Raw genomic sequence first — 23,735 nt, 5'->3', positions numbered from 1 at the left:
CCCTACCCCACAATATTACAGGGCAAGGACAGATCAGCTACATATGTGTATATATATATTTTACACACAATCATTGAAGGTTCATAGCTATTCGCCCCACTGTATCTGTGCTGGCGTTAGCTCCCCCACTGAAGCTATTGACTCATCCCATTCCCCTATTCCAGGAAGTATGATCAGGTTTCCCTACAGCAATCTACTTACCCGTGCGTAAATGTACTGGTTATATGCCAAACTATCAAACTCTCTACATAAAGGCGGATAGTATTGATAATACAAGCTACAAAATTTATTTTCATAAAATATAAAAAACGCCATAGCAATATTGCTATGATATATTAGATTACCCAATTGGAGGCAGTTTACCAATTTAAACAACTCTGCTCTTTGCCCCTTTAAAAATGGCTCCAGACTTAGTTGAACAATCCATTTTAAAGTAGCACGAAAATACAGTACAATATTTTCTCACAGCTTTTTCGGTTTGAGTTTGTGCCTCTGACTCAGGTAGACTCTCCACTTAATCTACTCCACTCCCCGGCGGAGCATGGATGATGAGCGACTCTGACCATCAGCATAAAACTCCACTTTTAGAGTTACTTTTTCTGCCTACTAAAATAAGACACCAACAGGATTTCTTTGAAGTCCAAGCCTTACTTTGATTTTTAATGAGATTTCCAAGACGTGTGTTTTGCTGAAGATGTTTACGCTCAGACAATAACATCCTTAAACTGCTCGGTTTCTTTTTGCTAAATTATTAAGTTAGTTAATGCCCTTGAGTGAGACTACACATTCAACCCTAAATGGCTACTCAATTTAGAAGTTATCCAAATTTGTAAGCGTAAAACAGCCTAACACCTCTTTGATCTTGTACAACCAGGAAACAAAATGACATCTGTCTGATTGATGAGGCTAACAATAATGCTGATTCGTTTCAGCTACACTAATGAAACTAGTGCAGTAAGAGTGAGTGTCACAACAAGGTTAGTCTTTAAAGAGGGCAAAATTCCACAAGATATAACTACTACAAAATCCACAAATCAATTAGTTGAATGATAAACTTACAGTAGAATAAGATCCAAAGGTATGCACACAGTTACAATGGGTAAATCAACACTCAAGTAAGAGTTAGAAAGTGGAAATGAAGAATCGACAATTTAAGGTCTACCATGAATATGAACAATGACCAACCTTCATCACAGGAGAGGTCATCAACAATTCAATCATGCTAAGCCATGTGATTGCTCTATTGAAGAGTCTTCAGGCACATTCCTGAAACAGCTTGGTCAGAAAAGCAAAGTTAAAAAGAACTGTACATTATTTGTTCCTCCTGAAGTCCAGGTGGTGGGATGCGGGCTGCGCAGTATGAAATTGAGACGTACTAACCAGGACGGTGCCAAGTGTGACCTCCATTCTGTACTACAGTAGCCAACTGTAGTTGGGCTAATACTAGGAGCACCAGTGATCTTTAGCTACAGAGGGAAAAATCTCAGCGATCTGACCACTAACAAGTAACCCTGCTGGAAAATGCACGCGTGTGGGAATCGGAAGATGACAAGATCCGTCTGTGATGTTCCGTGGTTGAACGGCCTGATGACACTTACCAACAAGGTTTACACATAAAGAAAGGTCACTCAGCAGCCAGAGATGAAAGACAGTCTTCACACTCAGCGCACTACTCCCATATCACAGCTCCATAGTTATTGTAACTATCTGTTTTCTTTTCCCTCAAATCTGATTTCTATATACAAAAATTGCCTCTTTTATTTAAAGAGATCCCACTGGCAAGAGAGTTCAAAACCAGTTAATGTGTTCTACTTGAAGAATAACTTTGTCTATAATAACTTTGTCTAGAAGGGGCAATCTAGCAATCTAGAAGGTTCTACAAAACAGAGAAGATTTTAAATTAGTCCATGATCAACAGGAATCCTAGAGTGCACAACAACAAGAACAACAACTTCATAAAGTGCCCTTCACATGTTGTAGAGTCTTAAATGCTGTTGTAGTGTCAATTATCCAGTTCTTAGTTTCTGAATAATCCAGAAGTTCTCATATTATAAAATATATTTTTGAAAAATCCAGTCCTAATGTCTGAAAACTTGTCGAAACAGGAGTCAGATTTATGTGCATTGAGCACTTGGGGGGGGAAAGGGGTATGCTTGCAAATAATCTATACATGGAATAAAGCAGGTTTGAAAAAATCTCTGTATTTTAAGATATTCTCTTCCAGTAGGGAAAAAAGTAATGACTTACAGTACAGCTCTGTGTAACATGTTTTTCAAATCCCCTGGAATTCAGAACTGTCTTTTGAAATACATAAAAGAGCTGCCAAAAAAGGCCTTAAAAGTAGAAGCAAAAGCAATATTGATTTTTAAAAATCACAGGTTTTTCATCACCTGATCTTCCAGACCACAGTTTGGGCCACAAGGGTTTTGTTTATTCAGATGGAGAAGCCTTTGGGCCAAAAGGCAAGGACTACAAGGAAAAATCATCACTATTCCTCTTTGAAGTCTTTGCGGGCATATGCAACACAGAACCTGCAAAGGCTTTTGTACTTCATGAACTGCTTCTTGTTTATTGCCCTAAACAAAACCGTTTGAAATCACGCTACCACGAAAACATTCTTAAAACAAAAGCAACCCACTTTTGAGGGTGTTGATTCATTTTGTATGTCTTCATCTCGGTCATTGTAGTTAAATGAGACTCTCCCCCCACACCCCCCATGTGGTTTCAATTTACCAAACACCTTATCTGAATTGCAATCTTAGCTAAATATTGACAGGGATGTTTCTGTATCTGTGCACAATTAAAGCAGCAAACCTTCAACTAAAGCATTAAACTCTAATTATCCCAATGTGTAGCTGAGCCTTGCAGGACGCGAAGGCAGCAGGTTTGATCCCTTGGCTAACTGAGTTAGTTGTTCTTAGCCAGTTAGTGAGGTAAATTGGTTATGAAAGGACGCAATTAAGTTTGTCCTTTAAACTGATCTTTATCTAAAAATTTATAACATTTCTATAAAGATATATTGCACACACACACATTCTATATACATATAATATATATATAATCCTTGCATTTGATATAGCGCCTTATCATGTCTTCGAGATGTCTCAGTGCGCTTCACAGGATATATATACTATAAAGTTAATTGGCTGTATATATATATGGACATATATATATGATCCAAAGCACAAGAAATTAAACCAAGGTCCCGTCTTGCTGATTAGATTGGTGTTAAAGATCCCTTAAGCCTATTTAAAAAGACAAGGGATAAGGTGGCTATATGTAATGCAAAGATTATTACACGTTCTACTATGTAAATTCATTGTATAAACACTATTCTGCTCCATTCGGAAAATTTTCACTGTAAAGCAATTTTAAATATATCAATTGATTTTACATTCATAATCTAATGTTATTTAAAAGATAAAATTCCTGGACAGTAATTTATAAACGCATTGGGGGAAATTTCTTCAGTCAAAATTGAAAAATGGTGTTCCAACAGGACTCGATGAACCACTTCACGATATTTAATTTTTTTCTTGTGCATCTGATAAATCTTAACGACAACAATTTTTGCGTTTCTATAACACCCTTCACACAGTGTGTCTCAGAGCGCTTGAAACGCTCCTATAGCTGGAGTCCTGTAGCTCAGGGGTTAGAGCACTCGCCTCGCTCGCTGGGTTCAATTCCCGGCAGCGCAAAACGTTGGGCAAGTTTCCTTACTCCACACGCCTCTGTTTACCAGCAATAAGTAGGAACCCGGTTGTTTGTCAGTTGGCGGATTACTTTTCCGGGGTAATAATTCCTTTAAAAGAAAATTGCTCACTCAATCCATGACTGTTTGTGGGACGCTGCTGTGCGCAATTTGCTGCCGCGTTTCGTCCACAAAAATATACAATCAATTCACTTCACAGTATGTTCTGCGAAGCGCTTCGAGACGTCAAAAGACGCTGTATCAAACGCAAGGATTATTATTATTATTAAAGCAGATTTAATTTAATCTGTAAAAGCCTTCCTTCTACTCTTAGCTCTATTGGCACAACAAAACCATTCCCCAACCAAGCAGATGTTTGGATAATGTGCTCCCGTACATCTGTTGACAAACAGGGAGGGTTTACAACAATGGCCGGAGTCACTTTTCTACAGGAGGTCGAATTGGCCACGGTTTATTGAAGTGGTCCGAAAAGAATCAATGCGTGTTTTAATCTCAAATTCTTAGCCAAGTCACACTCATCTGCTTTTGAAGGTGGCATAATGCTATTGGAAACATTGCCGTACAGGAAAAGGCTTCAGAGGCTACAGTGCGCTAATCAGAAACATTTGATCTTTTCTGACACATTGACGGGAACTTTTGTGCTAGCTGATTCAAAGACACACATGAGAGAAATTATCTGCAGATACCGACACTCAATTTCTGTTTTATATTAGCTCTGCTGTCCGTATAGAAAGCCTGACTTAGATGCAATTTTTTAAAAAAAAATCTTGAATTCATATGCATTTTTAAAGAACGCTGTTGTTTAATGTATCACAAACAGAAACATAGAATATGTTGGAATCATTTCAATCAATGTTTTGAGATCTTATCCTGTGAGACTATCATGCTTAGTATTTATAACAAACATCTTTCAGAAGTCTTGCCAACATGCATTACATTTTTTTAATTATATATGCAAATATTTTGATTATCTTCCTTTAGAACTGAGCCAGAAAAAGTTTTCTGAATTCTCTATACATTTTAGCAAAAGTTTGGGATATTATTTATTCCCTCTTTTCATTAATTAAAAATGATCCACTAATGAACTACAATAAGGATTTATTCAGCTTGTCGATGGGCTGAAAGCCAAGAATCTTTCAGCTCAGCCCTGTCAAACGAGAATACTGGGGAGCAAGATAAAATTGAAGACAAAAGCAGCAAACTAAAAAAAAAATTGCACAGTAAGCACCTTGTACATCCTCTGGATGTGGTCAATATCTGGTTCTCAAAGAAGTGTGCGCAGGCAATAACAGCACCACGAACTTCACCACCAAACAAGATTCAGCTCTGCATATCCCGGGACCTTTCATTACATCCTAATTAATACTGGGAGATAAATGAGCTTCTGCCTCACCACAGCTCTGCAAATCATCGCACTGAAATGGAAGCAGATTGAACCCCCCCTCCCCCCCACCCACCCCAATCTAGTCATCATGAGCTTTAAATGTAATAATCCTTGCATTTGATACCGCACCTTTTATGTCGGGAGGACGCCTCAAAGCGCTTCACAGGATTTACTGTAAAGTGCAGTGACTTTAATTTGTTGAACGAGTTGGTCAATCCGTGCACAGCAATGCCCTACCTATAAGCAGGCATGAAGCGAATAAGCAATTGTATCTGTGGGACTGTTGGCCAGGACACAGGGAGAAATTCACGAAGAATGTGCTATTGAATTCCTGAGCTTAAAATGTCAAGAACGGATGGCCCTCCAGAGAGCAGAATATCCCAAGGCTCAATCTCTAAACTATCTATCTAACTATCTATCTAACCTAACAATCTCCATCGTTCAGCCCTGGCCAATTGGTTTCCACAGAGGCAAATTCCAAGTTGTGAGTAACACAGGAAACCATCATATTCCATGGAATAGTTCTTCATTCCTGTAGTTATCTCTATATCCTTCACTCCCATTCCTAACCAGATCTTTAAAAGACTTGATTAACTGAGTGTCAGCTCCTTCTGCTGGGAGGCTGTTAAGTTGAAAACTTTCTCGAAACACATGATCAAAACCAAAAAATATTAGAATACCAACAGGAAATGTGAGCAGTACGTAATGCAAATTACACCATAAGTTATTATTGTAAACATAGCTGGACAGTAAGATATGTCAGTAAATGTTATATGTAATAATCTCAGTATTCTGTTGACTCTAGAAATTGCTCAAACTTTGAATCCAGTTTACCGTAACCATTACTTCTCTTAAGCACATTCCCCCGGTATATATTTTTCTACATTTACAAGTCTGATATGTTTCATCGCTGAACACATCTGATGTTAAAATATAAATATTTTTTGCACTTTTTCTCCGTAAGGCACTGATTGCTGCTGGGATACAGTTCTACAGGAGTTGACTGGTCTCCAGTAACCTTGTCAAAGTGGCCAATCTTCCCCTGCAAGTCTAGACTGTTTGATCGCAGAGTTCATTATTACCAAACCTGTTCCTGTCCTCTGAGATCCACGTGTACAGGAGTCATAGAATATGGATAGCCAATTCCCCCTCTTCACCCCTTTAGTGCTGGGAAGACCAATTGTAGCAACCCAACCCTGGCTGAGAAAGTCTCAGTACAATTCTTGTTTCTCCCGGCTCTATATAGCTCAGCTTTAGTCTAGACTGCTACTTTACCAACTGAGTAACCAGGAAATCCTCAACTTTATTTTAATACAAGATGATAAATTAGAAATGTCAATAATTCCAGTGATTGCACGAACGACAACAATAAAATGCTTGAACATCAAAGAAAACCTGAGACACTCGCAGCCTTAATCTTGCTGTTAGCCCTGTGTTATGCAATGTACTGCAAACCAAATGTTTCCTCCCATTATGATATTGGAAGAGTGAATGGGATAAAGGCAGCATGAGGTAAGTGAAAGGTAATACCGCCAATTGTAACACAGGACTTGATGGGATACTGATTCACATGGAAGGCAATACAGAACAAAAAGGCGAATTTCTATGAAGTGAATTAATGTAAGCAGTACAAAAAAGCATGATGTATATTTTTCCCTACATCACTCAGCATCTGTTCTCCCCACCCTCAATTTTCTTAGAAGACTCCATGGAATGCTCTGTTCCTATCCATTATATACAGTTGGATATCTTTAAGCACAGTGGTTCCTTGCAGTGTTCCTCCTTACTGAGAACTGTAACTTTGCTTTGTTTACTTTTATAATAATAATAATCCTTGCATTTGATATAGCGCTTTTCACGTCGGGAGGACGTCCCAAAGCGCTTCACAGAACACACTGTAAAGTGAATTCACTGTATATTTGTGGGCGAACGCGGCAGCCAATTGCGCACAGCAATGTCCCACAAACAGTCATAGATTGAAAATGACCAATTTATTATTGTTTTTGGTTTTGGAGGGATTATTATTAGGCTCTGTGTGGAGTAAGGAAACTTGCCCAAGGTTTCGCCCTCTGCCTGGAATTGAACTCAGGTCTCTCGCTTGCAAAGCGAGTGCTCTAATCACTTTTTTTCTCAGCACGGAGAGGATAAAAATACTGTAATTGTGAACCTATTTGTGAGGCTGACGTTACTTTACTTAGTTAGGGTGGGACAAGAGAAATTGGAAAATCAATCTACTTGGGGATACGGAATCAGTGGAACATGGCAAGGGTGGGGGTTGATAATCACACAGAGCCCAGTTAACAGTGGCAGCCAGCACGAGGAGGTTTGATTTTAATACAGTGGGGTTGAAGGGAGAAAAGGTAGAGCATGATAATGTGTTAATGTTTGGGAGGAACAATAGATAAAAGTTCAGTGACCACAGGGGTGTTGACAGACAGGAATAACTGCAGTAGAGCGAGAACAAGAGACAAAGGAGAGCAATGGACTGTGTGCTTTCATGCTAAAGTTGAGTGGAAGGTTACCTATCAGATCGCAAGCCATTTCTTGTATCCGGTTAAGGAGCTAAAGAGAATTACTAGAAAACGTGCTCAGATAAGGAAGCAATATTCAACGTTTGGATGAACTTGGGTTTTAAAAAGTTTTGAGTTGTTACAAGTAAAAGGAAATGTTGACCAAATCAAGAAACAAAGGGAATCAGCAATGAGAGAGAGATGTGAGTGCTCTAAAGTCAAACAAGAAAATGATAAACAGTGCAACTAAAAAAGTTGAGATACATTAGAATATACAGCACAGAAAGAGGCCATTCGGCCCAACTGGTCTATGCCAGTTGTTAGCTGTTGGTTTGACTTACAAGAGCTACACAACTATCTGTGAGGAATTGGTATTTACTCCACTGATCACACAATAAGTTAAGGCTGCATCAAGCAACCCCACAGAGAGGGGGAAAGGGTGAAGAGAATAATCAAAGGCAATTGCCTTGCCCAGTAGTAGCATCAGACTTCACAACACCAATGTCATCATTGGTAGGTTGCATGAGATAGAAAGAATCAAGAAACAGTGAGAAGAGTTTAGAAACATCAAGTTTCATCACAAAAAATACAGAAAATGTACTTATCAGCAGAATCTCTACAATAGTAATTTATATTCCTAGCTTCCAATAGTGCAGTTGAAGCCTGTTAACTGGGATATGCTGGAGGGTAAATTAAATTATTCCTGTTATCAGATTGCCTTTATTATGGAAAACCCATCAGTTCGTATTCACTCAATGGTGTCTCAGAAAATTTCTCCAAAAAGGAATTTCCCCATTTATTAAAGTCAGCCGAATTTCGTGAGAGTTTGTTCTACAGTATACAAATTTACATTATCTTTGCATTTAATTTATCAATTTATTCTGCCCCCACCGAAAATGTAAAGGAGCCATTTGTTTTACAAATAAGACTGTTTTTTTAATGGCAATAATCTATTTTAAGTCAGAAAATACTGCTGTATAACAAATGGTCAGTGCAACGTTTACACAATTTATTAACTAGCCGAGAAATAGTAATTGCCAAAATAATGCTTCATTATGTTTACGTAATGTGAAGCGCTTTGAGATGTCTCAACGACGTGATAAGGCGCGATGTCAAATGCAAGGAATATTATTGCTATTAGTATCAGTAAAATCTCAATTATCAGCTGTAATTATCAGCGAAAGGATCCCCCAATCTTGGTCAGTAATTTAAATTGGTGGATAATCGAGGTTTAATATTTTATTAAATTATTGGTGATTGGTACTCATTTTAGGACAGTTCTTTGTACATATTTACAATTAAGCTATTTATTTGTAGTTACCAGAGAATTTCCAACTATTTACAGGAAGCTTTGGTTGAAGCAAAAGCCATCAATGTATTTAAGAGGAAACTGGATGTAAACATGAGGCGGAAGGGAATAGAGAGGTTTAGGAGAAGGGATTATTCGGGTGATGGTTCATATTTGAGAATGCAGAGTATAAACGCTGGCATTGACTAGTTGGGACTATCACCTGCTATTTTGATAGATAATTGAGATGAATAATCCACGGTCCATTAAATTTCCTTAATAATAATCCTTCATCACATTGTAATAAAGAGCCAGTGATTATTGTGTATCAGTTGCTTTGAGTATCCTAACTCTTGGCGTACGCCACAACTCCCATCAATATAATTAAATAGGAAATAAAGTAAAACTCTGAATCATTCATTATTAAAAATACTGGATACAGTGGAGTGACATTAAGGCACAGAGTCAATTTTGGCATTTAGATGATTGTTATAAATATCTCAAGGTTCACTCTGATCATTTACATTCTAGTGAAATTGAGATTTCCTAATCGCTACTGGCTATCTGTTTTTCTACATGTTAATTAGAAAATTATTCTTAATAAATAAAACACTAAAGAGGCACACCAGTGGAACAGCTCGCTTCTCCACAGAGAAATGATGTGGGGTTATTTCAAGCAAATCAGGGGAATAACAACTTGTGTAAATAAAGATAAACACTTTTCATCCATTTCCAGAAACAGAAGATAAACAGCAGATCCAAGACTTTCTTTCTCTCACAAGTGACACAAAATACACTATTGCACCACTTTACAGTATATCCTGTGAAGCCCTAGAGATATCTTGATGACGTGATAAGGCGCTATATCAAATGCGAGGATTATCCTTTCACTGTAAAGTTACTATACCAATCCTGATAGTATTAACTTTTATCTAACAAAACCTTATTCCACCACATTAGCACTAATCCAACCTAACCTGTCACTGCACCATTATGTTTGATCAGAGCATTCCTGTCTGTGTGACATTATTATTTCTAATCCAGTTAATCATGTACGTGTGGTGTAATGCCTTACTGCCACAATCTCTTACCTTAGGGGCTAGTTAGTGTTAACTATGGAGTAAAAGCTGGATAATAGTTTACACCATGATTTATGGGTCACTTGGCAACAAAAAGCCATTGCCCAGGGCTTGACACAGTTTATATGTGTTCAACAAATCAGAACTTGTAGAACATTTATTTGGGAATTATTTGTTATATCCTTTGAAGAACAAGTCAAACTTTATTTTACTGAGAATGCACACCTGAAGACCTTCGTCTTTGACCTACAGTACCTACGGTCATCAGCCACCATCCCCACCCGAAGTGGTGTCATGCTCCGCCACTGTTAAGCGCTCTGGGACACTACACTGTGTGAGGGTGCTGTATAAATGCAAGTTGTTGTGGTGGTTGTTGTTGAGCAGCAAGTTCTGAACTTAAGTCAGCAAATAGGCATTCGGTGATCTATCAAAATGGAACGTTTATATTCAACATACAAGGCCAATGCCTTCTGAATTTGACCCTGATGGTTCATGAATAATATTGCACTGAGATACTAACGGACAAATCCAGGATCACACGCAGCTTGAATTTCAAGTTCAGCCAGTCATAGAATAATAGAAATTTACATAGCAGAAGGGGTCTCAGGGCAGAGTGATGTCTAGATGCTACATTTTGGGACATAATTGCATTGGACAGGACTGTATGGGAAGGGGTTACACCGATGGAAAGAGCCTTCAAATTGCTTTGAGACTGGCAGAGCGAAAGCTGAAACTCCATGTAATTTGGATAAGAAGCTGGAAAGAAGTGTTGAATAGAGTTTCTCAAGGACCAGTCCCTCTTACCTATATATTTAAATCACGTAAACTAGTCACATCTGATTTGCTTCTGGATCAAATTTAATACTTAACGTATATTGGTTAACAATGACGATCAGACCATTTAGCAGTGGAACTGCTTCTGAACTATATTGGTCAAGTATTTTATATTTGGAAAAAACTTGTGATGTTTCATATATTTTAGCAACCTGCAATCAACACTTTAAGAAGTCCAGTTTAAGAGAGAAAAAAATAGGTTCTTATGGAGCAACCTGATCCCACCTAATCAAGAGCAGGAATTGGTTTTGTGAACTGGAAGGAGAAGTGAGTTTGAATCCTCCTGAGGATATGTGGTACAAGTGGAAGACGTGTTGCAAAGACCGTGAGAAATATCCAAGGGTGAGAAAAAAAGACATTGAGGTAGAGTTACTCAGACAATCAAGGCTATCCAGTGCTCCTGCATGGCATTAGGATGATTGAAGGAGGTTAACTTGTGCAGAGGAAAATGTGCAACAGACAGGAAGAGTTCATATCCTGTTCAAGACCCCCCTCTATTTGGTTTCCTTTGTGAATCTGCTTCAGACAATTGCATTTTGTCTTATTACCTGTGACGCACCTCTTGGTCTTCGATCAGATGCGCTGCCCAATTTTATCGCGCTTTTGTTGGACCAATTTAAGATTAGGCCATGATGATCGAAAAGCTTTTTTTGGGGGGGGCAATATCAGTCATTTCTACGATATGTTTTGCTTCCTAAATGTTATCTGTTGCATTATAATCTATATATATTAAAATATGCCACACATCGTGGTGTTGTATCGCAGTTTTCATTTGTAGAATAGGTTTCATCTTCCGCATTATGTTTTAAAAAATTTAAAGAAGTAATAATTTTGAAAGTAAACATTTTTTTTACAGAAACAGAGGTTCCTTTGCAAGAACTTTGCAGAAAATTTAAAGAGCTGGGGAAAGAACATCAACTATAATCTCCACCGAATCACTTTTTTAAAAAAAAATCTTACCCTGAATATTTTATTTAAATAAGTTTCTAAATGTTTTCGAAGCTATAGTAACCCGATAGAAACATACCTTATGTTGCAAAGCACATTTGTGGGAAGTTTCCCGTAAGTTTTTGAACCCTCGTAAGGATTAGCTGCTGTGTGCTTGTAACTAAAATTCACATATAACTCTGGTTAAAAACAAACCTATCTATATACATTTGAACAGCTACTAAAGAGATCTGGTATACTCGGCAATCCATTGTTTTAAATCTCAGTCTAATTAACTTCAATTGGTTTCAGTTTTACTTGTATTGTGTTGGGACAAAAACAATTGCAAATGGATCTGTTTTAAATATACTTCAATTCACAATGTGGAGGATTATACGCACATGAATAAAGAAAGCAGAGCAGATCAAAAGCCGAGCTGCAATGGAAAGAAGCCTTAATAAGTTATGCAGGTCTGGACAGGAAAAGAAATGAGGCAACCTTTAACAGTTGTGAGCTATATGGAGACGCATCTGAATCAACCTGTAAATGAATTGGTTTAAACATATCCAATTTAAGTTAAACAGTGTGCTTGTTTCTATCTTAAAAACAAATTTTGCAGCGACACAAAGTACCAAATAAAAAAAAATCTACAACCCACTAACTTTGTATGCATTACCAACGGCAGGATTGGGAATTAATTTCATCAGAAAGTAAACTGAGGTAATAACAATTATTCTTACCCAAATAGATTTACAAGTGAAAATGAAAGGCGTTGTCTGGTTTCGAAAATGTACGACATTTAAATTAACACCGTATAAACAAATTTTCTACACATTAAATAAGGTAACAAAAATGAAATGCAAGATTATTAAGATGTATGTCAGTTTAAATGGTAACTGGTCACCACAGTATTTTTCCGCAAAGTTCTACAACCCAATAAATAACATTTGATGATTAAACTTCAGGTTTAGAAGGGTCAAAATCCAGGTAGAACTCTGGAAGATTTGGGGGCAAAAAACAGGAAAATAGGCTAATTGGCAGATTTCCAACACCAATCACCCTCGTGCACCAAGAACAAACTTGTGACTAAGCTACGTACACATCGCCTTGTCTCGTGTGAACATGTTTACATATTGAGGAAGACATTGATTGCATTGGGGCAAAACAAAGGCTTGTGCACATGCATACACATGCTGTGCATTTCACATCAATCCGTCTATGTGTAATGTAAGTAGAACATTTTACTCCCTCTCTCTTCGCTGAAAATCTTCCCTTACCTTTCAATTTTGGAGTCCACACTTCACTGCTGCAGTCATCGTTTGGAGGAAGCGGCTTTGTTGAAATGTCATTGGAAACCTTTACGAACAAATATAAGTTGAAGCACGACATCAGACTAAACAACCATATTCTGACTCTGAATTTCTTAGTCTTGTTTTAAAATACTCAGGGATACACAATAGGTCAATGTACCAAAAAAAATGTCCATCTTGAAGTCCTACATCCAACTATCCTTTTTTTTAATGACAGAAAGCTCCCCGACTCAGAATTTAAATAGAACTCTGGGCATCACACATACCAGATTTTGGGTTTCGCCCACAAAATATACAGTCAGTTCATTTTACAGTATATTCCGTGAAGCGCTTTAAGACTTCTCGAAGACGTGATAAGGCACTATATCAAATGCAAGTATTATTATTATTAATGCATTAGGTACATGATGGGAGCTAAACCAACCAAACGGTTATCAAAGGAGGTTAATTCTAATTTTGGAATTGATTTGTAATTAGTTTTTAGAAATAAAAATTTAATTTTAACCCTAGAATTAGAGAAGTAGATACAGCTCCTATTACTATGCCAGCAAAGATATTATATATAATATCATAGTGTCTCTTAGATAATGCAGAAGTGTACCAAACAGGTTATTCTTAACCCTAACATATTAATTCAAAACTCAGGGCTCAACCACATTGACTTCCTTCAGATTTAATCTATAATTTTTAAATAAAAGAACAATAGGAAAGTATTAATCTGCTTAACATTTCTAACTACATCCTCCAAAGGGTTTTACCTTTTAATCTTACATATGCTTAGCAGAGTTACTGGCAAATCTGTACATTTTCATTTCATCCTTTCAACATCAAGTGGTGAGCAGCAAAAACTGGATCATACATCAAAGACCACGCTGGGCTCCAAGTCACAGAGTGACTCTTCCATTTCACATATTGAATTCAAGCAGGATATCAAAGTGCTACCAAAGAACCTCAGGTCTTTACAGAGAAAACGGCTTTAACATCTGTAGAATGTAAAGCGCAAGACAAATCACCTCAGGGAAATGCTGGCATTTATTCACAGCAGCAAATTTCCAGCCTTTTGATTCTCTTATTCACTGTACCACCCTGTCTCTCTACAGAACCAAAGTTCTTTGCAAGCAGCCTTTTGTCTCACAGACTTCAAACATTGTTGTAGTGGTTTCATGTTAAGATAGCTCAGCAAAGCTGCTCTGACTACATCTCGAACCTACGCACTTAGGTTTTGAAATTAGTGCGTGCACAATTACGTTAGAAAACAGGATTTTTACCTCTTTATCTTGTCCATTCTGCCAAACAATATCTGTGTCGTGTGTCCTGTTATAACTGACGTGGCTACAAAAAAATCAAAAAACATAAATTTATAGGATCGGATAATATCCCAAGAAATAACACAAAAAAAACATAAAAGGGTTTATGTACATGTAGCAGAAAAGAACACCTAACGCCACATTGATCAATAAATGACCATTATGCAGGCAGAATTTCAGCTAGAAAGGCTTTGCTGATGCTTTTTCATCAAGAATAAAAAGGATCATCGATACTGTTTGGTTTACATCAAAAGCTCACATATGCAGTGACGTTCATGTACATCAAACTGACTTGTATAACTGCATTCAGTTATAAGAACACTTTGGTGGAGGTGGGGGGGTATACTCACCAGCAATACCTTACAAACATTGAGTTTGGTGATTTGTTAATATACAGTGATGAGAAAACAGTTCATTTTAAGATTGATGAGAGGATTTGAACGGTATTTTTTTAAAAAAATTTTTACTCACTAACTATCATATCCCACTAAAAACTGCACATTATTTGCTGGTTACAATCCCTGCTTTCATTGGAACGTCCCAGCTCAGTAATTTCATGCAATTCATTTCCCATAAAATAAGGCAATATCCTAAACTAATTCGTAAAACACTATGACTACAATTAAAATGTACAGTATATCCTGCGAAGCACTTTAAGATGTCCCACCGATGTGAAAGACACAGTATCAAATGTAAGAATGACTATTATTATATACTAATGTTGCACATAGTACTGTAATTTCCACCATGTTAATGGTTGGTGTTGCCATCATTATAATTCACCTTGTTCTCTGCTGATGGTCTGTGCTCTGATCCTCACTGACTGTTGCCAACACATTGCTTTCTTTAATTTTTTTATATTCTTTTCGACCCAGATATCCCCGGATACCTGTAAAAGATCATGTGTAAAACATAATGACAGCACATATTGTGTGAGCATATGCTCAGAAAGGCAAGCGTTATTGATTACAGTATAATGCAAACAATTCCTTTCACATCTCCAGTAACAAACGATACTTTGAGCATCGATTTTAATTCTGACGTAGATTATATCGTTCATAAACTCAAGTAGCTGAAATAGTGAGCCCGCAAACATTTGACCACAGTGAAAATATTCCATTCTTTTTTCCTGTTCTTTTTTAGTGATTGGAAATTTGCGAACTATACAAGGACTCCAACGTACAGGTATCTAGAGTACAGTAATATAAACACAAACCCTGACGTGAACTCTACAGTAGTTCCACTGGAGTGTTTGTATCACCAATACGAATATCATTCTTTGATATTGTATAAGAAATGCTAGATGAGAAAAGATCAAGGTCCATCTAGTTCGCCTTCCGCCTTCCTGGCAGTCACGTGCACAAATGTCCCAAACTACCTATGTACTGTACCCCATAATGTTATTTCCTAAAAAAACACCAATCTAATCCGTGTTTGAAAGAATTAATACTTCCTGCTTCAACTGTCTCCTCAGGGAGTCTGTTCCACAGGTTGACTATTCACTCATTGAAATAGTGTTCTTAATATTGTAATAGTAAAGTACACACTAAATATGAAAATGTTAGAAATGAGTTTCACACAAACATGAGAGAACTTCCAGAACAAGCTGTTCTTTATATGGCAGATTTCAATCTTGAAAAGGAATATTAAAAGCCAATTTTCTCTTTATTTCGAAACTGTAATGAGGGTTTGGAACACAAGTTTAAAAACGCAAGGTTTTAATGCATGTTTATTTATGATAGTCATAAAACTGGAACGTTTTTTTGATTTAAGCAAACACTTTGTTCACTATCCTTAAATCAAATTCGCCCAAATCTTCAAAAACAAATGACTGAACATAGCTAAACCTTTGCATATTTTATTGTTGCTTGTAAAGCTCCTCAAAGCGGTAACAGAAGTTACAATAAATAGCAAACAATCTTCTTTGAATAAAAGTGAGACACAAAGAGCTTACACAATATTATTTTAAACAGTAACAGTAGTTCAAAGGAAAGACTCATTGAAATATTTGCAAAATAGCAGTACGGAATTTAATGAAGTAGAATTTTCTTCTCTGTTTTGGTAGTTTTACTATATGAAATTAAAAACATTTCCTCCTCTCCCTCCTCCCCCCAATCCCAAAGTAGTGGATTTGTTTCTTCCAATAAGAGCAGCTAATCTTGCAACGATTAACTCTTTTTTAAAAAAAAGTGACTGGATAAATATATGTTTCAGAATAGTATTGACAAGCTATATAGCTCCGTGCAGGCAGAAGTGCACAACGGCTCCGTGGGACCCAATGCTTCCTGTGCTGTGAGGGGGAGCCAGGGGAGTCCACAGGAATTACATCATCTACTCATAGTTCCCATGAAAATAATACAAGAATTCTTTGAGTGGAGAAATACGAAATATCTGAGAACCCGTCATTGTTATTAAACGAGTGGGAAAAAAAATGGAGTAATTACATAGAACTCTATAGATTTACACAGAGCACAACAACAACAACATTCAAATTACATTTACACAGCGCCTTTCACATCGCGAGGACGTTCTAAGGATCTGGACAGTCAGGGATTTGGACCTGAGCTGGGGGTTGGGAATCAGGAGGGGTAGAGGTCAAGGAGATACAGCACATTATAGCATGGAAACAGGCCAAGTTCAGCCTAACTAATGTAGCTAGTATTTATACACCACATGAGCTTCCACCCCTCCAAATAACCTCTCCCCATACCCCTGTCTTCCCTTCTCCAGATTGAAAAGGATATTTTTTTTCAAAAGAACCTAATGTTAAATCCTATCTAGTAAAACTTAGTTACGCCACTGGGGGAAAGTGAGCCCCTGATGGTAATAATAATCGTTGCGTTTGATATAGTGCCTTATCATGTTGTTGAGACGTCTCAAAGCGCTTCACAGAATATAGCACACACTCAGGAAAATATGGTGGTCGGGCAATGTGAAGTTTCGATGTGGAGGTTAATGAATCAAAAGCAATGTCAGCCTTACAAGTTATATTTTACGTCCATTTACAGTAAATTGATCATTTATACTTGTGAATTTGCAGATGATTTATAGTAAATATTCATACACTTTTTTTTGAAAAAAACTCCAATTGCAGATCAGAACAAATCACAGAATCATGTACAATTCTATGATTTGTTCTGACCTGAACATAAGGAGGCCATTCGGCTCATCGTGTCTTTGCCGGCTCTTCGAAAGAGCTATTCAAATTAATCCCACTCCCCCGCGCTCTCGCCATAGCCCTGCAAACTTGTCCTCCCCAAATAATTATCTATTTGGGAAGTGGAAACAAAAAGCTGTGCAGTGAAAGGTTCAGTAAAGCCTGTCTAAGTACTAAATAACAATGTCCTGTTATTTTCCACTGGCACACACAAAAGTAATCTCTGCACATGTGTTGACTAGCAATATAATGCTGTCCAGAGTATGAACTAATGAAGCACAGCAGTGACTGTATTCACTTAAGGTCAGGGCTCTCCAGAGAAGTAAACTGGGATCTCTTTTGGGATCCGAGTGTAGGAACTGTGGACTAGTTCATTCCTTCTACTGCACTTTGCGACATCCTCCCAACTTGAAAGGCGCTATACAAATATCATTTGTTGCTGCTCTGGTCAGACTGCACAGCACAGGACTAATATATGTGCACAAATAAGCATTCTGGCAATAACAATATCATTATATATGTATTCGGTTTTGATGGATTAATGGATAGGGAGTACACTGGGCCAACTGAGACCTTTAAGGCCACCAGCTTCTCTACTTGAAAGAAACATGTTTATTTTCAAAATGCTAATGTGGTCTACCTCAAAACCTCAGCCGTAACAAATGAAAAGAAAATGAGCAGGTCGAGAGTTTTCCAGGAGGAAATACTTCTCCCTGTTCTCTCCACCTGTGCTCATCTGCTGTCAGATTCACTAAAAAGCATCCTGTGTGTCAACTGACTAAAGTCACATCCAAATCAAAATAGGCAGGGTAAAGAGATCACAGTCTAATCTTTTGCACACTATTTGGACTCGTGGTAAGGACATTGACAAAAAAATAATGAATTGCCTTTGAAATATTTGTTCCTGTAGACAGACCTCAGCGACAGTTCAGTTCAGAGTGGCCTTCTTACTCCAACCTCGCAGTATTTGGCGTTGGTTTGGATGAAAGAAAAACCCACCAAGGCTAATAACCCCCCACTTTGATCTGTGTTGAGGCATACCAGAAAGAATTAATTTACATTTCAGATGAAAAAAAAAGGTTGACAGCTTGAAAAGGCATCTTGTTTCTGGTATACGAGTGTGCTGTAACAGACCGGGAACCGAGAGGAAGTTGTGAGGAAGTAAAAAGGATAAGCACTGCTGCTGATTTATGGTGAGGAAGATAAAAGGAAGTTAGATTTCAACGTGTAGTATTTCACACAAGCACATGAGATAAATGCTGCTGGACTTTCTGAGGCCCAGCCTTTACATTGCAATTAAATAATAATATCCATTAAGGGATTTTAATGAGGGGAATCGCTAGCTGTAAATTAATTATTTCCCAATCATACAATTTGCTTACATCATGTCAAACATATATGTTCACATCACGCAAAATTACCACAAATACAAATCTAACCAATCCAGTTCCTTTTTTAAGCGTAATCCTGTATTATATATTGTATATTGGACTCTAAACTGCCAAAGAGGCAGAATAAGACAATATTCTTGTAATATGAGAGATTGCAGAAAGTATATTGAAATGAATGAGGCCCATAGTAAAGAGGATTATTACTTGCAAGAATGGAAAAACGATACCTTTGTTCTAAAAATAAAGATGAAAAGAGCGTATGTTAATTGTGGGGCTGCTGCATGAATCGTTTCCAAGGTACAGACCCGACCTGAATCAATCTTATTCAGAAGTGTACATTGATATGATAATATTAAGAAACACATGAGTTGCTTTGCATTACCTGCTTGTATACAAACAGCAGCTTCCTCTCTCTGTTCTTTCATTTGCTTGAAGCTTCTATAAACAGCATATCCTCTCCAGGCTAATAAAAAAAAGTGACTCATGAGCAAGGGATTAGAATGAATACATTTCATATGTTCCATAGTTCTTAAAGAGACGTTTTCCTTTGATTGTGTGTTTGTAGCTTTATTTTTTATAAAGCATAAAATCAGAAATGTTTTATGCCAGGATTTATATCAATGCCAAATGTACATTTTCTACAAAGACTTTTTGGATGAAATAAAATAGCAATTTTTTTTACATTCATTTAAATATTGTATATACATAATAATAATAATACTTGCATTTGCTATGGCACCTTATCGTGTCTTCGAGATGTCTCAAAATGTTTTTCATTAACATTATTTTTATTATTATTATTCTCTAACGGTTCACATATGTAAAGATATAGAAATTATTTTCATAATTGTTTAAATACTTAAGAAGGAAGTTCAATTTTCTAAATCTGTTTTTAATGACTAAACACCGTAAAAGAATATTCTGTTCTTTTTAAATTATTTTTTTTATTGATGCCCTGCATAACAATTGAAATATGAGAAACCCATAACTTCCCTCTTTACGATTACACATGTAGTTTTAATGTCACAACCTGTAAGGTTTAATAAACCACCTTCAAGAAACAAAACATCCAGTAAATCATACAATGAAGAAAAGAAACACATCATAAAAGTGAGGGTACAAATCATAAACAAGCTAAATAAATAGATTATTCAGCTCTGCAATAAAAAAACCACCTGTGCAATCTCATGACTTTATTGTTTTTTATTTCTCTTTGCTCTGATTACCAGCAGATTTTTTCCTCCTAACTCAGAGGCAAAAAGATGAACTGTAACAAGCATTTATATAGTTCTCTATCTTTCTCGGAGTGCTTCACAAAGACGGGGTTGGATGCTGAGTAAGGGAGTGGAGAGAGAGGGGGGGAAGTGAGAGTTGGGTTTGTCAAAGAGGTGTTTTTTTAAGGTTGGATTTGAAGACAGATAGAGAGGGAGGTAGAGGGAGAGAGTTTCAGAAGTTAGGACCATGGTAGCTGAAAGCATAGCCATTGATGATGGCTGAAGTGGTGGGAACCTGTAACAAGTCCAAGTTAGCTGAATGGGGCTCCAAATGTTGCCTCAATATGTGTGTGAACCTCAATTCTACAGTGTGTGAAGCTTTCTTGGAATGAAAACAAATACTTAGTTTGATCCCTAAGCTATGGAGACCGCTTTTGCTCTGAATTAGCAAGTCGAGATGATCTCATCATCCCAGCATCAAAGACAACAGTGGAGAAATTGGTCAGAAGCTTTACTGCATCAAACAACTGACCAATTTCCAAAGGAGACATATATGTTCTCCAGCTGGCTATCAGATAGACCAGTGAAGGCTTTACTGTCAATTGCAAACCAGAGAAAATGAGGAGTGCTGTTGTTTGGAATTGCAAAAACAAAGGGATTAAATTCTGGAGTAGGAGACAAATCTATCAGTGTATACTATCAAATAAGGACAGATTTTTTTTTGATCCCTATTGTTATTCACATACACTAAGATATGGCCAATCACAAAAACGCAGACATTCTAGGGAAACCCTTCCAGGGGTTCAATCCATAGAGATAATTTGCAAAACTGATAAAACAGGTCAAACTAAATCTAAACCCTTTCTCTTCACTTGAAGATGAAAACATCTTCAACTTTACCTTCATTTCTAGTCATGGAACCAGCTGGTACTTGCCTCCTCTTATTTGTGTTGGATACAAAGCATTTAATCATCACATTTAATAATACCCTAGTAACACAATAGCAATGCACGCCAGATTAGGCACATTGCTTCTCTCTGTGAGCACTATATATCTGAAGTGAAAAGCCTCTGCCCAGTACAGCACAAGATATTATTTGATCACAAGAACACCAGTTATTTATAATTGGCAGAAAATCAGATTCTTAACTTTAGAAATGTGATAGCCTTCTGGCTGGTGTTCATTCTACGGTACTGTTTTGACCTGAGACTAGCCAAGGTATGTCAGATTCAGTTGGGTAAGTCTAAAAAATTGGCAGGTTCTCTTGATTCTGATCTTCCCAAGGTCGACATAGTGCCATCTGGCACATATGCAAGATTAGAGCTAAGGCAAGGGAATTAATTCTCCATGACCGACTTTCAGGTTAAAAAGATATTTGGGTCAGGACATGGAAATATCATGGATCAGAGCGGTGACTGTGTGGAGCAGCTGATGACTTTTTAAGATTTTGAATCAGTGACTTTACTTGGATGGAGAGTGGGCGGAGGTGCATAATGATGAATATTATTACAGGACCAACAACAACTTGCATTTACACAGCGCCCCTCACACAGGGTAGCGTCCAAGAGCTCTTGAAGGTGCAGGAGCACGATGTCGAGCTGGGGGGGGATATCAGGTATGGTCGAAGAGGAAGGTCTTCAGGCACAAACTGAAGAAGGGGAAGGAGGGGTGGGGGCAAGGTGGAGGGATTGGGGCAAGAGTGTTCTAGAGTTTCGGGGCGCAGTGGCTGAAAGCACAGCCATAGATGGTGGAATGGTGGTCAAGTGGGACATGCAGGAGCCAGTTGAGCAGAGGCCGTGGGTCTGTTACTTTTGTTTGCAACTGGTAGCGCCTTCACTGAGATGAAAGTGGCAGCTGACTCAGAGGATACATCAAGGGCATTGGAGAGGGAATGCATTGGTGTTTTTCTGGGTAAACTAATAGGCTAGAGCAGTCACAGATTATGGACAGGACCAGATGTGAGGCAATGAATCAGTAGACAGTATAGTTTGGTCTCATTAAGAAACACTATTTTCCTTTTTGACATTAAACACAAGCAAAAGATGATGCACAACACCTTCTCTTGTAAGTGCAAGCATTTATGTGTATTTAAAATTAAATGTTGAGTAAAGCAATGGAACTCAAAATATTGATAAGCTCAACTCTCGGGAAAAGGTCATGATTAATAATCTTGAGATCTCAGGTTTGTGCATGTTCCTCGATCAATTTGGATAAGTTCCAACACCTGCCAGTAGCATTATACTAGACTGAAGTCAAAGTGTTCTGACACAGACTGACTCACTCTCCCTTGATTAGCAGCTACTACTAACTGATCGTGCAATGGATATGATTCGGTTTGTGGTGAAATTCATGGACAAACCCCAGCTGGCGATGGCTGTGTGTTTCATAAGTGGGAATAATCTGGGGGCAAAATAATACTGGATGTTCCTGCTTCCCCCAAACAGAGCAACGTCACTGAATGAACCAGACAGAAGGTGCTGCATCAATGCAAGGTTCGTGCTTGCAAATTAATTGATCTGCTCTGAATTTTGGAGGAAGGAAAAACACTCAACGATTTGAATGCAACTGTCAAAGTCACATCGGCAATACGTCACAGGACATTGCCCGCTGATCAAATGAGGTCCATCTCAAATTAAATGAGTGTCAGCGGCCATTTCAATGTGCACCGTATCATGATGTAAAAGGGTCACTCTGCAGTTAACTCAACTGGAGTCAACAAACTACCCTCGCTGCTGTTAAACTATCACATTTGATGGTGGGAAAGGAAGTAAAGCAATCAGGAAATATTTAATTTGGCATTTCTGCATTTGAATTATTGATATTATAAGCAATAATTGTGGTTCACGTAGGAATATAAAATTAATATAAGACTCTAAACACAGTAGGAAAAAGGTTCCTGGTGTTATATCAGTTAAGTCTTTTGATCTATTCTGTTTGCACCCAGGCACAAAGCACAGTAATGTAGTAACTAATTCCTAGCAAGCTATGATTCATGCTCTAAGCTCGTGGAGTGAAATGTAAAAAGTTCACGGATTCAGTATAACAAACACAAAGCTGTTCACGGAAAAATTACTACTATAGTCTCTGTTATATTGAGAACCAGAGTTGAAATCTGAGCTGAGTGCATAGGAAGGGTGGTTTCGTGATGCGATCTGTACATTTCACTTCCCTTACCCTTGACTGTTGGGGAGAAAATCCCACATCTTTTAACCTTTTAAATGGGAGAAAATTGGCAACTCAGTTTTTTCCATTTATCCTGAGCTAGATTTCCATTGCCTGTGGTTAGCCTCTGCTTGCCCAAATGGATAATATTCACACGTGAGCTTTACCAGTGAATACTGCTGGTTATTTTTTTAAAAAAAAACGTAAGTGGGAGTAAAATAGATAGCAGAAGGCAACAGTTGTTGCTTGTGATACAGAGGAGGGATACAGCAGAACAGAGTCAATGAATAGGGCAGAGTTGGCTGCCAGGTTATATGATTTCTGCCAGGTTTCTTTTCGACTGCGCCTTTGGTCACCTTCCTCCCCCTCCCCCCGGCTCGGCCCCGGGATCCGTTACTGTGAAGCGCTGTTGTTGTTGTTGTTGTTGGCTGATTCCTAACCAATGTTAAAGTCAACCAAT

The 23,735-nt window shown here is 37.8% G+C and overlaps 1 protein-coding gene across 1 annotated transcript in view; it reads right to left on the bottom strand.

Moving 5' to 3' along the window:
- The window catches only part of myo3b (myosin IIIB), a 106,081-nt gene that overhangs the window by 2,277 nt on the left and 80,069 nt on the right, over positions 1-23,735 (bottom strand). The window contains 3 exon segments of the mRNA XM_007889967.2: positions 13,012-13,090; positions 14,313-14,376; positions 19,282-19,362. Coding sequence (XP_007888158.2) covers positions 13,015-13,090; positions 14,313-14,376; positions 19,282-19,362 — 221 coding nt within the window. The 3' untranslated portion in view covers positions 13,012-13,014.

This window comes from Callorhinchus milii, unplaced genomic scaffold, assembly GCF_018977255.1.
Source record: "Callorhinchus milii isolate IMCB2004 unplaced genomic scaffold, IMCB_Cmil_1.0 Scaffold6, whole genome shotgun sequence".
Classification (NCBI taxonomy): Eukaryota; Metazoa; Chordata; class Chondrichthyes; order Chimaeriformes; family Callorhinchidae; genus Callorhinchus; species Callorhinchus milii.
This window is presented reverse-complemented; position numbering and strand designations above follow the sequence as displayed.